Source organism: Chaetodon auriga, chromosome 21, assembly GCF_051107435.1.
Source record: "Chaetodon auriga isolate fChaAug3 chromosome 21, fChaAug3.hap1, whole genome shotgun sequence".
NCBI classification, from domain to species: Eukaryota; Metazoa; Chordata; class Actinopteri; order Chaetodontiformes; family Chaetodontidae; genus Chaetodon; species Chaetodon auriga.
In genome coordinates, this window is record NC_135094.1 from 4,058,738 (window position 1) to 4,075,794 (window position 17,057).

Below are 17,057 nucleotides of genomic sequence, written 5' to 3' on the forward strand. Positions count from 1 at the left end.
CATCTCAGCTGGTTAGGAGACCTAATTAATCCACACCAACTTTCAAAAGTGCATGTGATGAGGCCAGAGCACATTTTAATATCCCAAAAGCCTGTGAAATACCAAGCAAACATCCGCTGTGACGGGCTGTCTGCTGGAGGTCTCTCAGTTGCTGCGAGGACCTGGATTGTGTCGAGACTTGGAGCGGAACAGTGGTTCTGCTTGAGAGCACAGTGTCAACGCAGGGAGGGGACGGATTAAGGCGAGGTGCGAGCTGGAGACACCACCTGCCCGGCCTCCACTTTCTGCCCGACTCCCGCTGGCCCGCCTTGTTTGGAAGTGGCACATTAAACAGCTCTGGTTCGTGTGAGCCCATAACAAACGCACCGGGACAGGAACAGGTCACAGCCAGGAGGCGACGAGGCGTTTTCGGCCTCGCTGCTTTGCCACCTGCCGCTGCGCTAAGGTCTGCGCGGGTAATATTTTTGCTCTGACACTTGTCTAGATCTCCAAGGATTATGTAGAAAAACACCTTTCATGAACGCTGGCCCTGCTTTGTAACCGCTCGCCTGACATCCTCGGAAACATTACAACATTGTCTGCGGCGGAAAATCATAAACAAAGGCGCAGTGATTACTGTCTTTGTAACTGCATTATAGTGCAAACACACTGGCAGTTGCGTTGACTGATCTGGCTCTGGCAGCACATAAAACCATATCAAGGAGCTTTATGAGCCTGAATATAAACAGATGGCCTATTGATTAAACTTTCATGTAAATCTGCAAACAGAAAACCTGAAGGTCACACTGAAATCAAACTCAGATGCCTTAAAACGACTGAGGAAAATGTACACGTACGCAATGTGGGTGTTGTGTGTGTGCAGCCAGAAGAAGGGCTAAGTGAAGGAGACAGATGGGGACCGTGTTTATGAAGAAAGCAATGTTGCGCAAGCTGACTTCAATGAGGTTTACTGACCTTCACTAAACGTGGCCGTTACAGCAACAAAGACAGCTCATGCGGAAGTTAGCTGTGTTACAGTGGGTGACACTGCAAATATCACATGACAGCATGGACCACACACTGACACACACCGACAAACACAGTACTCTTTGCACTGTTCGTGTTGAGATTGATTGCAAAACCTAATGGGCATGTCTGTGCATAATAATGGCCGTGTAAACAGAGCGATGTGCGGTGTGTGGTGTTGTGACCCCCCCCTTCCTCGTCCTGCGCCGTGTACCTGGTGTCAACAGGATGACGGAGGTGACGATCAGCGAGCAGATGACCAGAATGACAAGAAGGGCGATCGCTATTCCCTTCCAGTTCCTCTGCGGAGGGTTACTGCCTACCAGCTCCTGCAGAGAGAGAGACAGAGAGGAGGAGAGAATTCATGGTCAAAAACAGTAAAAAGACTATTGGGAGCAAATCAGCCTGAACAAAGGATAAAGACCAAAGGACAGAAAACCTGAAAAGAATAAAATGTGGGACGTGTGGAAAAAAAGAAGAGATATCTAAAGAGACAAAAGTGAGGAAAAGAAAAAGAATCACAGGTAAAACAAACGGCAAACTCATGAAAAGGAACGATGAGGTTGTCAGTCAAGGGCGAACGTGAGTCAGAGTCGCAGCCTCTCGGCTCTCAAGGAGACACGCCAGCAGCAGCAAGAGGAGGAGGTGGAGAATTCTTAATGAGCCGAGCATCAGCGGCTATCACCCGCAAACGAATGTGACAGATAAAAATGGAGCCCTCGACGCGTTGGCGAATTGCATGCTTGACAACAGCTTGGCAACAGCAGAGAGAAGCTTTGGGGTTGGGAAAATGAGCCTGAGTTATGAGCAACCTTGAGGCGCTTTTTTTTTTCTTTGTCTGACCGACAAATCCAGAAACAAATGCACTTATTGCAGTTTAATATTGCTGTAATTGAAAACTGAATTCTAAAGAATGAATATGGCACGAGACAAAGTATCACCGCAGGATATGGAATAAGAACAATAAAGGGAAAGCAGCTTTAGGCGTCTTGCTCGTGCCCAAATCTAATTAGGAGCAGGGAAAAGTACATTTGATACTCAGTGATGTGCAGCAGGTGGCAAGGTTCAGCAAAAAATGAATGAGCGCAATATATTACAGTAACAATTTAAGACAGTCCAGTCAGCAGCTATGGGTGACTCTAGATGTGCTCTAAAGTTCGGATTTTAATCAAAATATACTCAATCTTTGCTTATTTCACTGCTATTCAACAGCAAAATTTACTGATAAAACTAAAATAATTGTAGCATGTTTTGTTGCCGTGATGATAATAATAGAAATGCACTTTTAGCAGGTTTCAGGTTACTCGACTTTAGCTGCTAGACATTCACGTCCTCTCTAGGTAGTCGCTAATTTTGACTGTTAGCTGCGAGAAGTTCACATTTGGTCACTAGCTAGTCGCTAATTTTGACTTTTAGCTGCTAGACATTCACATGTCCTCTCTAACTAGTCGCTAATTTTGACTGTTAGCTGCTAGACGTTCACATTTCGTCACTAGCTAGTCGCTAACTTTGACTGTTAGCTGTTAGACGTTCACATTTTGTCACTAGCCAGTTGCTAATTTTGACTGTTAGCTGCTAGACGTTCACATTTCGTCACTAGCTAGTCGCTAACTTTGACTGTTAGCTGTTAGACGTTCACATTTTGTCACTAGCCAGTTGCTAATTTTGACTGTTAGCTGCTAGACGTTCACATTTTGTCACTAGCTAGTCGCTAATTTTGACTGTTAGTTGCTAGACATTCACATGTCCTCTCTAGCTAGTCGCTAATTTTGACTGTTGGCTGCTAGATGTTCACATTTCGTCACTAGCCAGTCGCTAATTTTGACTGTTAGCTGCTAGACATTCACATGTCCTCTCTAGCTAGTCGCTAATTTTGACTGTTAGCTGCTAGACTTTCACATTTCTTCACTAGCCAGTCGCTAATTTTGACTGTTAGCTGCTAGACGTTCACATTTCGTCACTAGCCAGTCGCTAATTTTGACTGTTAGCTGCTAGACGTTCACATTTCGTCACTAGCCAGTCGCTAATTTTGACTGTTAGCTGCTAAGGTCTGCGTGGGTAATATTTTTGCACTGACACTTGTCTAGATCTCCAGGGATTATGTAGAAACACATTTCACACACATTTCTTTTCTTCACATTTCTTCGGTAGCTCATTGCTAATTTTACTGTCTGCCACTACGTGCTAGGCAGGGAGTGTACAGTTGGATTAGTAAAGCGGTTATCAACCAAGTACTGACTGCTGCACATTTAAAAGTGATGATTAAAATCTTGAAAACACTCCAAAACATACAGGCAACAAAGGCAGAGACGCTAAAATCTGGGCTATATGTACATCTCTATCAGATTGTGTATGCAATAATCTTCTAAAGGTGCATTACTTCGGCAAAAACACACCCAGAGAATAAACCCCCTCAGTTTAATGTGTGACTTCTAAGATGAAGCATCCCTGATGGTTTTTTACCTTGGTCATGCTTGGTCCATTGAGCACAAAGATAAACCAGCACCAAAACCACAACCAAGAGGGAGTCACACAGAATGGATCTGAAGCCCAAACTGTTGGTGGAGGATTAATAAGTTCTTAATTAGTTTATACAGGATAAAAAGAGTGAGGCAGAGCATGTGCTTCGGGGACCTGTGGCTGGGGCGTTAATGAATACACGCTAAGGCTTTAATGACAGTGAATGGCTGAGCTATGAAGCAAACCCTTCAGTGACCTCATTCCCACCTTAATTGAAATGAGGCCAAGACATCATTAGCCTGCAGATAAGAGCAATCGAGGCTATTTACCAGACTGCCCATTACCCACATTCATTAAAACAGGAATCAGTTAGTAAGCTATACAGCCATATTGCACAGCCGCGACAGCCAGAAGGCACAACACCTTGGGCAGAGACAAATGTGAAATTCAGAAAGGAGTGCAGATAACTGATTTTCTCTCATAAGAGAGGTTTAATAAGCTTATGACACAGGATGGAGAAGGTTAAAAAGATAGTCGTTTATTTGGAAGTGCCACTAAACCCCATTTTAAAGTTTTCTTTTAATGACATCCTTCTTCAACAGAGAAACACTGCAGCCCAACACAGTCTTAGCTATGCATCGGTTTTAATTAGTTTGACTTTGTTTCAAATAGATTGTTTTCCCCACTAGGTTGGTTGGCAAATGACTGCAAATATTACAATACCCATGAGCCTCTGCTGTCACAGACAAATAGCCAGTGAGAGGAGAAAAAAAGAGCTGTAGTAAATTTAGGTTGTGTTTCAACTGGGAACAAAAAACCCTTTACATAGATATCTGAACTGAAGTGAACTGAATTACTACTGCTAAAATATCATATCTGTAACTAATGCCCACTCACCAGATAAACTAGTGCGGCTCACATGTTCATGCAGATACTGATGTGAAAGTCATCACAAAGTTTTCAGAGAGCCATGCACTCTTAGAAATAAAAAAACAAAAAGACGCTTTAAGCTCAGGCTCAATAAAACTCATCAGTAAGTCAGCTCTCTTACAGATCCAGATTCAAACTGAGGTACGGTTAAACCTCCGGTGTGACAACAGTGATCGTGGCCCATTGTTGCAAAATGAACAGATCGATAAACATAAACAACAAACAAGCCCACTCAGTTGTGTGGGGATCACTTCAGATATCAACCGATAAAACACAACGATGTGGGTGATGAGCTGACGGCCTGCAGTGTGATTTACTCTCTCTAATTCTGTGCTCAGCTCTTCTCTCTGGAACAATCTCTGTTTTTACCTGCAGAGCTGAAAATTCTACTGGAGGTTCTATTAGAGAGTGGAGGTGGAGAGGGGGATGTGAGGGGGATGTGAGGGGGATTTACTGTATGGAAATGGTGACAAAATTGTAGAAAAACTGCTCTATAGAGAGCAGTCACTTGCATGCAATAATGGGATGTAAAGTGAGCATGACAGAGTGCTCACTGTGTGTAATGTACAATGAAGGAGAAGGCAAAAATCCTCATGCAATGCTGAGCAATGACTGTTTATTAGGTTCTATGCAAATGGCTCCGTGTAGTAGATAAGGCAATCTAAAGCTGGGCGTGATTCCATCTTCAATCCTGCGTCTTAAATTTAACAGTCTCATCTGCGTGTGTGTGTGTGTGTGTGTGTGCATATTCGGAAATGCTGACTGTAAGGCACCTAAACTAAAGCAGCTCTCTTGCTGAATGGGTTTCAGCATGACGCATGCTGTGCAGCAAAAGCGATTTCTATAGTTAAATCTAAATGTCTGTCCAATTTCGTCCCATTATCTGCACAAACATCGACGCAGCTGCTCAGCGAAGCAACAAAATCTCACAGCGTGTCTTAGACCAACAACTCGTTTCCAGGTGAAAGGTTTATCTTTAAACTCACTCAGCTGCTCTTACTTTCATGGAAAACTTTGAAAATTAGTGACCTTTCTACTTTGGCACACAGACAACAGAGCTCTCAGTTTTCCCACTGTCTATGGAGGTAACGTCAAATTTTGGCTCCGCTACTGTAGATCGAGCCAGCGTACACACACTCACACACACGTTGTACAGATGCTGCAGGTCTGCAGCAGCTGAAATTGCTTCTCTTATTTTCTCTCCACATTGTGCAGCACTGTTACAGTGACTTGAGAGTCAATGTCAAGCAGCATTTCCATATAGATCAGCATCTAGGTGGGAACATATTGACATTGGAGGCGATCCAAAGGAATAAAAAAATCCTCTGGAGCTCCTTCTCACACAGCGGATGAGCAGCGTTCTTGCGAGGATCCGCACCTCGCTGGGGTTGATGCATACTAATCACTGGATCCCGAACAATTCAGCCAAAAAGATCAAGGACAGAAACCTCACCTGGGAATCTTGTCACCTCGTTCCTGCTCCTGGGCTTAACAGTAACCACTTATTTAGTCTGAGTAAAGGTGCAGACACAGGCTGGAAACCTTGCCTAACCTTCCCGATCATGCCCCTCTGGTCTGTAATTATAATAATGATTGAACTAATTAGCTAGACCTTATGTGCTGAGGTAATGACAGGGCGATTACAAGCGACTATGGCAGAAGAGAGATGAGGGATAAAATGAGCGGCGAGGAGACAGACACATGTTGGGAGGCCGCAGGAAAATTCACTGACAGGAACGCTTGAAGCGAGACCAAAACATGACAGAAAGAGAGAGAGAGAAAGTATGGATCCAGGTCCAAAGCCAAATAAAAACAAGATACTGGGAATACTTGTCTGCAGTAACTGTCATGTTTAAATCTGCAGAGCATGTTCAGGAACCATCAGAGTTTATTCTGCCCTGAGAGGGCGAAACATGACACTGTGCCAGTGACTCAAAGTCAACAACTACAAAGTTAATCGAACACTTTTCAACAGCTTTGAGTACAGAGAGCCGTTTGATCTCTTTGAATGGACGAGCGCTTTTCAGTTCACTCATTCACATAAAAAAAAAAAAATCATTGATGCATTTTTTTCTTTTGTTGGACAATAGAAAAGGCTGGAAGTGTCGGTGCTGGTTCAGAAGCAGCAGGCTGTGCATACATGGAGCCCTGATCCTTTAGGACCACTTGTCAGGTAAAGAGTCACAGAGTTACAGGTAATTTTTAATTTTCTTAGATCAACACCATCACAAAAGTAGATATTTTCTCAGGTTTTTTTTCTAAATGTGATGATTTCTATGCCTGAGAGATTTGGAAACACTTGTCCTGCAGCCTATTGCTGCAACATAAAAGCTATTCAGCAGCTTCAGCTCATTCAAAATTCAGCCGCCCACATCTTGACTCGCAAGGGCATAGGTGCCTTCCATGCCCGTAAATATTTTCAAAACTGCTAACTGTCGGGTACAAAACAAAGTGGAAATATGGATTAATAATATTTATTATAAAAATACTTTTTCAGCCCCGAGCGGTGAGTGTGCTGCATGCTGCCCCAACAACTTCTACCGATATGGCAGGCAGAGCAGTTGCTGCACCACTTATACTTCAGTCCTGTGAGGACGCTTTAATAACTGAAGGCAACTCAGACTCTCTCCTCATCTGTGCTGGACAGTCAGATGACATGTTTAGGGACTCAGTGGAAATTAAAAATACTTCTCAAACATGTCCACTGCTGGTTCATTACAGAATTGACTTTCCGGTCCTGCTCTTGATCTATAAAACTGTGGATCATACATCTGACATGCTTCCAGTATATCAAACTAAATAATTTCTTGTGTCAAGGCTTCCATCTACTTCAGATTCTCAAAGCTCATTTTAAATGTGATATTCAGCGGCTACACCAAGGACCAGCCAACATGCTAATTTAAGCTTTGCTTTAACACCATCTTCCTTTACACGACACCTCTGTGTGTCGTCTGTCTGCATCTACTGTTAACAGATTTGTCACTCAGTGATCTAAATTAACTGATGTGATGGCAAAAACAACAAGAAATACAATCAAGTCTGAAGGGGAATAAGTAGCCATTTTGATTATGATGTGAGAAAGGCTGTGTAGCGCGAGTAACTGCTCCACTGGCGCTTGCTTTATGGGATGCTAAACTGGAAATGGATGCCTTCAGTGCCGCTTTAATGGCTCAAACTGAAATGTCTTGTGCGTGTGTAGGCTACATGCGTCCTCCCTGAGGATGAAGTCATAATGCCTTTGGGCTCCAGCATTAGTGATGGTATAGGCCATTAATTCTGCTTCTCAATGAATATGTTGACTATAGCATGCAGAATATCTGGAATCCAAGAGCCAGTTTATGCCACTGCACGTGTGCATGTGTGCCTGTTTTCCATTGGTTTAATTATTCAATACAGAAAGTTAACAGTGCTACTAAAAATACCACATTGTCATTAGGCACGCATCATAATTCACCGGCAGCACAATGCTATTGGAGATGTAGGGGGAAGGAACTGCTGGGGACCTACAGAAAGCCTGGAAACATCATGGAAATGCAGAGAGGGTGACTGACAACAGACTGCAGCAGAGAACAGCATATTTTTCTGCTGAAACCAAACAGACTACAGCAACAGAATGTAATGAGCCAGTCAGCTTTTAATTTGTGCACTTACCCACAGAGACCCACACGAGCAGTCGAGGGTTTGCTCGCTAAAACTTTGACAGGCACAACAAGGCAGCACACGCTGTTAAACAGAAACAAGTTGCCAGCCACGTGGATCGGGCCTCCAACCTCGGGTCGAGCGCGGACTCTCCAACGAGAGAGTCAGATCAGAAAATAACGAGAGCGATGTCGCTCAGCACGACAGGTCTGATGTTGGCTGATCCGGCGAGCAGCAACAGACGCAACTGCTGGGACGCGCTCGTGATTAAGCATTTAGTAAACACTCTTATCCTAAAAGACTTCAAATGAGAGAGCAGCCAGAGGCTCAGCGCTGTGACAAGAGGGTCGACAGAAACATGAGAAACTGAAGAAGCACTCAGTTATTCATGGCTGTTTGAGGTTACAATCAGCTACAACAACTGCAACAACATCGACAATTATCGGGCAGAACTGTGGCTCGTAATGACAGAAGATAGGATTCAAATCTATTATTTAGATTAGATCACATACATACATACATACATACATTCAGTACAGCTGGAGCAGACACATGCTGTAAACATGCAGTGAAAAGGGCTCATCTGAAATTCCACGCTAAGATATTATTGAGTATATGAGGGTTTTTTTTATACTGTGACCGAAACTGTAGCATGAACTAAAGAGCACATGAGGTGCCATCGTTGGACACTACGCTGGCACAAAGATCCCACAATGCACTGCAGCATTGACGACAACAACAATGGCTGAACGCTTCATGTTAAAAACACATTGGAGCAATGTTAGTTCTTCACCTTTTCCAGTAATTTAAGGATTATTTGATGACGAACACACCAGCGAGAGCCACAACAACACTTATATATCTTCTTAATCCATGCATATCAAAAGAGAAAAACTGAAGAAATGAATAAAAAACTGATGCAAAGCTTAAATTCAACGAGTAAACAATTAGGCACAATGAAGGTAAAAATTCCATAAATTACCCGCCCTTGCAGCACAAAAAACAGAAAATTGTGTGAATTACTTAACGTTTGGGCTAAATAATTCTTTAAATATACTTCATGAGAGCACTTTTAATTAGTGCGCTGGCCTCCCTTCCACACTGCACTAACCTTGTCCATGAGAAGAAACAGTAAAGGTGTCACTTCAGCTCATTTTCACTGAGCGGAGATGTGATTCTAATCCTCAAAGAGAGGGATTTGGAATCTCTGCCTCTTCCCTCCTCCTCAAACGGACTCAAAAATATGAGCAGATTAATCTCAAATCCAAATCCTCTGCTATTGTTTAAGTGAGTTTAAGTACAGATGGATTTTCTCTCAGGCCAACCTCGCCGAGAATTTCTAGTCTTTGAATAAAAGATTCCAAAATCACGCGCCTCTCCCAGCTCAGTGCTTCACAGGTCAAGAACATCAGCGCTCCGTGATACCATCCAAACCCATTTGGACAATCTTGTTGTTGTCATACAACAGGGCGCAGCAGTCGGGCTGCACACATAAACAAGTTGTCTTGTTTGTTACTCACGGCAGGAGGACTAATTTCCAGTGTGGCCAGTGTGTGTGTGTGTGTGTGTGAGTGTGTGTGTGTGCGTGTTGTTCTTGAGCTTCTTCCGCCTGGTTTGTTTGATTTGCAACTGAATCTCTTCCAGTCCATTAGAGAGATGCTGGGAGGGCGCCACCGCCAGCTGACCTCTGCAGAGCTTGCACTAAATCACATCTCATATAAAACCCTTGGCCAGAGGATGAGTCAGTGTGTACGGCACAGAGCCGCTGTAACACGGAGGAAATGAACCTATAGGAGCGATTCTGATGATACGGAGCGCGCTCAGACGTGATTTGCATGTGATGAACGGTCCTCCTGAACTGGAATCTGATTTACTGTGAGAAACAAAACCCTGGAGCTCATCGCCAATCCCATAACTGATAATATATGGACTTTACATATGATTTCTCATGCAGCTATAGACAAGATGCCTGTTTGCATGCAAGTGAGCCTTCTGTAGAGGCAATTAATCACATCCATGTGAGAATGATTTCAACGGGTTTTTATTAGAGAGCGTCCTCTACAGATGCGCTCCTGCTTGGTGGACATGCATTACGACACGGCTAAACAACTGACGAACATCACTTGCTGAAAAGGGGAAAGTGTTTCCTGCCCCTCTCTCTTGTATAATGCATGAAGGAGATTTATTTTTTTTTTTCCGTTATTTTGCCAGTTTCTGCTCACACGTCTTCTCAAGAAAACAAAAACAATACAGAATGCAGCCGGAGTTTCTCCTCGTTTCATCACTTCTCCAGTGGAAACGTCAGTCTACGCGTCTGTCAAGGGAGGCAAAACGTGGCCGCGGCTCCGCTGCATCAAAGATTTACCTTCATCTCTTAATTTCAGCAGCGCGGCAAAGATTAACGACTGCTAGAGGACGATCGCGCAGGCAGAAAACTCCACACTGTGTGGTCATCCTCCTGCCTGTTCTGTGCCACTGCTGCTTTATGGCAGTTGGGAAATGTCCCAGCATATCATCAGCCAAGTTTCTGAAGACAAACACTTCTGTACAAATGTGTGATGTGCTGACTCCGTGAGGCACGAGCGAGTCCCAGACCTCAGACTTAAATTGGATCTGTTTGGATTGAAGGGACAAACTCTAAAATAAGAGGAAGACAGTGGTGTGCACATTAGAAAGCATATCTTAGGTGCTGATTTGTTATTTGTGCATGTCCTTCAGAAGCCTCCCTCACAGTCACATCTGCTCATTACTCATTGTCTGTTTGGCTGGACGACCTTTCACAAGTCACATATTCTTTAATTCCTGCAGACAGAGAACGTACACACAATTAACTGTTCTGTAATTGGTGGGTAATTCTCTCTCTTGTCAAATGAGGCCAAAATGCCATAAAAATGAAAGTGCTCAACAGAAAAAGTACTGACAAGAAAGGTAGAGGTAGTTCCATACCGTGCAGTCATCTAACAGTCATGGATGTGAACTGTTCTCATCAGTAGCTGCAGCTGTTTGTTTTAAATTAAAACCACTGTTGGAATGCAAAAACAAATAATTAAATATCTGCTCTGCAATGATCTGTAATTTTAAAGATTCAGTGTATCAGCACAGTCACCGCCCGGGGCTTTTCACAAAAGCACCGCCTGTCTGACTCAGGCTGACCCACGATGCTCCGGTCCGGTGCTCTAGGTTATTGTTGTTCTCTCTGCGAATGGAAAATGGGGGAAAACTGGCGAGCTGTGATGAATGAATAATTATAGATCTGGAAATTTGGACGGACAAAAGCCGTTTGCAGACTTTGTAAAGTGACATCAGCTTGTCGTTCAAGTGCGGCAGCAGGGCGCCACAGATGAACATAACGATGCTAATTCCACAGCGTGTTCTGCTGCATGGCTTGAATTTAAATCTACTCGAATAAACTGCATCAGTTCTAATACGCCAAAGCAAAGGTGAAAGCACGCCTCCCTGCGACTCCGGCGTGGAACATAAACTGAATGTTTCATTCACTCAAAGTTGACTCTGAACATAGTCCAGGCAGCAATCACGTTTGTGATCAAATTATCTGTATGTACAACTAATTTCTAGGAGACAGGGTTGAACACAAGGAGTAGCTTGTCGCTTGCTGCCCGCCTTTCTCTCAAGAAAGCAAACGGCCCTCCAATCAGAGGTCTCCGACTCACAACAACTGGCACTTAACGATCTGTGCGAGTTACTTGAGTTTTATGAGATGCCTGTTTGCTGCTCGGGTTCACTTGACAAGGTCAAACAGCCGGTAAAGTGTTTTGCATTGAAATCTTTCGAGGAGCCAACTAACTAGAGCGTCATCTGAGCCGCTGAGGAGGAGGAGAGCTGGGGAGAATACAGACGACCAGAGAGAGGGGAGCGGAGAGAGGAAGCCGGGCAGGAAGAGCGCGTCCCTCGGCCCACACCCGCAGCCATTGGTATTCACTGCGGCCAGGCGGCAGTGCCAGGGAGCGCCGCATCTCTCAGAAACATTAAGAATTGAGAAACGTCTTTCCCACTGTTCTTATCTATCAGCCTTCATTCCATAACGCACACTTGTCGTGCCACTTCGGCAAAATAAATAGCCGTCATGGAAACAATATGTGCCGGCAGACGCACTCGCTTCCTGGAAATGAAATGCCCCACAACCCACTGCTTGCAGGCGCAGGGGTCTAATAAAAAGAGGCTGCTGCTCCTGTTGATGTTTACCCAGGCTAATGTATTCTGGCCTGCTGTTATTTTATCGCTTTCGCCCACAAAATATGAACAGTCATGTAGAAAGAATAGACTTCCAGCCTCTTATCGTTGGCATAATGTTTGGCTGAAGTGCTCTCACGATGAAAAATGTCTGATAGTTAAGAGCAGTCTCTTCTCCCTCTAAAAAATAAATAAATAAATAAAAATAATAATAAATGAAATCACCTGCTTTCACCTCTCTCCTGCAATGGGAAAAACATCAACTGCTCGGGGCGGCTACTTCACTGCAAACACCGTCGCTGTGTGAGACAGGAGAGGCGGGACATTGATGGGTACTGTCATGTATTATGAACACCACAGCACCCCCCGTGAGCGCCCGCTGGATGTTCAAATACACTCCAGAAGCCCAGAGGACTAAAAAAAAAAAAGAAAAAAAAGAATAATATATCAAAATCTGTGATGAATTCCCCGGTAGGGCAGCGTGCACACGGGGCCTTTCCATCCATTGACTTTATTTGTATGGCTTCACCGCTTGCCCTCCATCCGGCCACCTGTTATTGCCGCCACAACCCCATTGTTCGCGCTATTCAGCCGAAAACGGGAGAGCCAGCTTTGCATGCAAGAGTGGCCGCTGAATGATTTAACAGGTTTGTAAGTACTATATTTATTTAATAATTGGCGGCTCGGGTGTTTGTGCTCGGCATTGACTTTAACTTAAAGCTGCATATTACATGAGCCCTTATTCGCCGCAGTGCTGGCTGTGTGGTTTTTCCATTCCAGGCTTCTGCCAGACTCCTACCTGTGAGGACAGCCGTCTGCACGCAGCACGCACGCACATATAGTACAAAGTGATTTTTGTGTACGCAGTATGTTTAAGCTGTTTGCTCCTCTGAGTCATTCACATGGTCCTTAAACACTGACTGTGTTTACTCACATCCATTATTATTCTGAATATGGGACGGGTCATCTCAGCAGCATAATCCACCTGGAATTAAGCTTTCTTTCGGATGCAGCGTTTTCCAGTTAATTAATTATTCAGTTTTAAGAGCATTCTGTGGACGATGTATACGTCTAATTTGGAAAATGTGTCTCACTTGAGGTTTTAATCACAGTTTGTGGCTGTTTGCAGTTCACTCTGTGCCCATGTTTGTGGTGGGAAGAAGAAGAAGAAGAAGAAGAAGAAGAAGAAAAAGAAGAAGGAGAAGAAGAAGAAGAAGCACACCTGCTTTTAAACACTATGAAGGACTTGGATATCAACATGTGTTTGGTTATGTGCAAACGCTGCAATGCCGACCTTTTCAAGAGGGAGGCTGTGTTTGTATGGTTGAAAAAGCCCCCCCACCGGGAATGCTAGCCGTGTGTTAGCCGTGCAAAGAGCTTAGTACACGCCTGATTTAAAAAAAAAAAAAATGCTGTAGAAAACAAAATGTGATAATTTGCTAAACCTTTTCGACATAAACTCAACTGAAAACAGCACAAAGACAAAATGTTAAATGTCTGAGCTCATCAGCTTCATTGATTTTTGTAAATATCTGCTCGTTGTGACAGGAGCAGCTAAAGACTGGGAAAGATGTGGAACGCTCCAAAAAACACCTGTTTGGAACGTTCCACAGGTAAACAGGCTGATTGATAACAGGTGATAGCATCATGATTGGGGCGTCCTTGAAGGGCTCAGCACGGATGGAGGGAAAACTGGAATGTTTTATGCATGTAAACATAATGATGGTGAATTTCTGTATGTTTGCTCTTTAAAACTAATCAGGCTTTGCTCTTGAATCACCAATTACCAAGCAACCGCATCTACTGCTCTAACGGTTTATGCTCCAATTAGCATTAACGATATCAAGCTTCGGTATGGATACTGCAGGGTGTGCGCCAGGCCTGCTGTGATATCGCCTTTGCTCTGGGTTATTCACAGACCTCACTGTGTTTTCACTGGAACTACTTTTTACCAAAGAAATAGTCCCTATGGAGGCAGGCAGTGTGTTGTGTAAATAATTTCAAAGCCGTGAGAGCCACAAAACCTCGGCAGAAAAACACAACTTGCCGCTTGGCTACATATCAGGCCAAAGAGAGAATATTTTTTGGTGGTTTAGGTGAACCAGCGCTTTCATGCTGCACACGGCGCGAGCGGTTTTCCACCCGACGGCAGGATTCTGCGAAGTTGCTGAGAAGTTGGAGGTATGCTGTTAGATGAGGAGCTGCTGCCTGCAGCTCTACAAACTACGGCTGCTGCTTCATGTTTCATTACCGTGTGCAACATTTAAAACCAAGCGAGAGAAGAAAACAGGTCTGAAACGACATCTTCAAGACAAAAAATTGTGACCGATTTTAAAGCGCAGCAGCGGCAGTGAGAAATGTTGGGTTTGCATTAGCAGCAACTTTAAAGCGCTCAAACAGCTGGAGGTGAGTGAATACTTAACAGTGAGGCTCAAATCAGCCAAACACGATTACAGACAGTACGGCTGGATTGCATGCTGCATCATTTCCTGTGAACTGCTCACATAAGAAGGCAATCTGAGCTCAGCACAGTGATGGTGGATTCAACCACTATCACTACATGGAAAGATAATTCCAAAATGCAAATCCAGTGAATGGCTATTGCTGAACTCATGCTTGCCAAAAATGGGATGTAATATCATGAAAATAATACGTGTTGCTTTCTCGTCTTTCTCCTTTTCAGGCTACAAAATACATGTTTTGGTGAAATACACATTATCCACCTGAAAACTGTATTTGCAGTGACATTAAGGAGGTTTTTAGACATGTAGCACTCACTCCAGGCATGGTCAGTGACTGCCTGGGTTGTTTGAACCGACCAAAAAAAAAGCCAGAACAACAAGGTGGAAATGGTGGACAGTGCAGGAGGGCAGCGAGGAAAGCAGGATCTGTCTGCTGCCTCGGTGCCTGTGGGGGTTTCATAGATGCTGGTTCCCTCAGTCTCAGGATACATGCTGTTTGAAGGTAGACAGCTCATCAAGTTTTCAGGGCATGAACCTGACCAACTGAGACAGAGAAGAGCAGGACTACAGATACGCTTACTGCTGCCACAAGGCGAAAAGTTGTGTAATTTCAAATCTAGAAAAGTATTTTCTTTTCTGCCACATACAAACTTCTTCCAAAGCTTGCTTTTTTCTGATAAGCCTTGTTTTGATCTTACTGGAACATTACACAATTAACATTTTCTTTTACTGGAAAGATTTCTCCGTCGTGCGTGTGAAGCACTCACCCCCCGAAGACTTGAAAGGTCGCTGTACAAGTTTGTAGTTTGCTTCTTCACAGAGAACGTAGGCTGTGCTCGCCTTTGATTCACAGCAGTTAGAAAGGAGTGCAATTATGGTAAGTTTTTACAGAGGGGAAAAAAAAGTCCACAGAAACTTCTCAAACCACTCCTGCAGCAAAATCCAATTCTCCGTCTGTCCGTCCGTGTGTTCCAAACATCGGATTTTTGCCCAAATATATGCAGAAATGCACTGCTTCTGTCTTCGGGAGGGAGCTGCTCCATCCTAGGTCACTCATTGGCTACCCTGACACTGCACTTCCTGATAACAAAATGTAGCATGGCTGTGTGAAGATGAACAGATACTGATTTTATCTGGTTGTAATAATGAGCGGTCTCGATTCTGGTGCTTTGTCGATAAGGAAAGGGCCAACGAAAGCCACATTCAGGCTCTCCGGTTAGCCAGTAAGTTAGCCAGGAAAGAGAGATTCTGACCAATGAAAGAGCAGGAGGCAGGAGCTCTAAGGTGTGCCAGCCAATCATCCTCAGCTGTAGTTTGTGTTTAGTGCTAATTGGCAAGCAACACAAAACCAATATCGTGAATATGGCAAATATCACCATGCTAGCATTATCACTGTAAGCATGTTAGTATGCTAATATAAGCATTCAGCTCAAAGCACCACTGCACTTTCCTACAGTGTCACATTCCTTGAGATACTGATGCTTCAGCATTTGTTGCATTTGCTGCTTGGTGTGTTTTCGGATGCCTAATCACGACTAACAATTGGCTGTGTTAAATCCCCGGAGTGGCTTCAAAAGACTGTGCGAAGACAGTGAATTGAAATGACCTCCTCACCTCCAAGAACTACAGCTAAAAAAAAGGGAGAGGCAAAGCACTTAACCCCTGATAGCTCCTGCTGACTGCTCAGTGCAGTGCAGCCTCAGTCTGTACGACTGTACCGGGCAGCTCCCCGGTGTAAAAAGTGTGGAACTGTGTGAATGTAATCACAGCCTGGTTAAAGAGCAGGATTACTACTGTCAGTGTCTGTCGGCTGTGGTTAAACAGAGTAAAGACAAGAATCGCTACAAATGCACGCAGGAGGAAACCACTAGCTGTATCACATTTAGAGACAAGGAGAATTTACGCAACAGATCAGCAGAAGTTATGCAGCACACCAACTGAAATAACTTTTCTGACTCTATTGTTACATTTCAAAGTTATTCCTTCTGCCCTCGTGCTTCTTTTACAGGACTTTGGGAGAGAAGACAAGGTTGCCGCTTTGCAATCTTTGCAATCTTTTTGTAGCTAAAATTCCACCTTGGCTCCAGTAATGCTTAACATACTAAAAGGAAAATGTTAAGAAAACTAACCTTATTCAGATCCCAAGCCCTGATGTACCCACTTCTGTTAATCAACCTACATTTCTGCATTCCAGCTCTTCATTATTTAAACTATATGTTTGCACACTTTGCTCTAAGCTACTTTTCCGTATGCATAAGATGAAGTGCGTCATGCATTGGGATCGGTGCATACATTCAAAGGAGGCGTGTAATGTGCAGAAAAGTTTCTTCACGAAGTCTAAAATCATGCAAATTCTGATTCGCTCCTCCA

At 43.8% G+C, this 17,057-nt stretch overlaps 1 protein-coding gene across 5 annotated transcripts in view; it reads right to left on the reverse strand.

Annotated features, from left to right (window-relative positions):
• dpp6a (dipeptidyl-peptidase 6a) overlaps window positions 1–17,057 on the reverse strand; it is a 182,836-nt gene that overhangs the window by 48,810 nt on the left and 116,969 nt on the right. For all 5 annotated transcript variants that reach the window (XM_076721545.1, XM_076721546.1, XM_076721547.1 and 2 more), the window contains one exon: window positions 1,220–1,334. In XM_076721545.1, coding sequence (XP_076577660.1) covers window positions 1,220–1,334 — 115 coding nt within the window. The remainder of the gene's footprint in view (window positions 1–1,219; window positions 1,335–17,057) is intronic.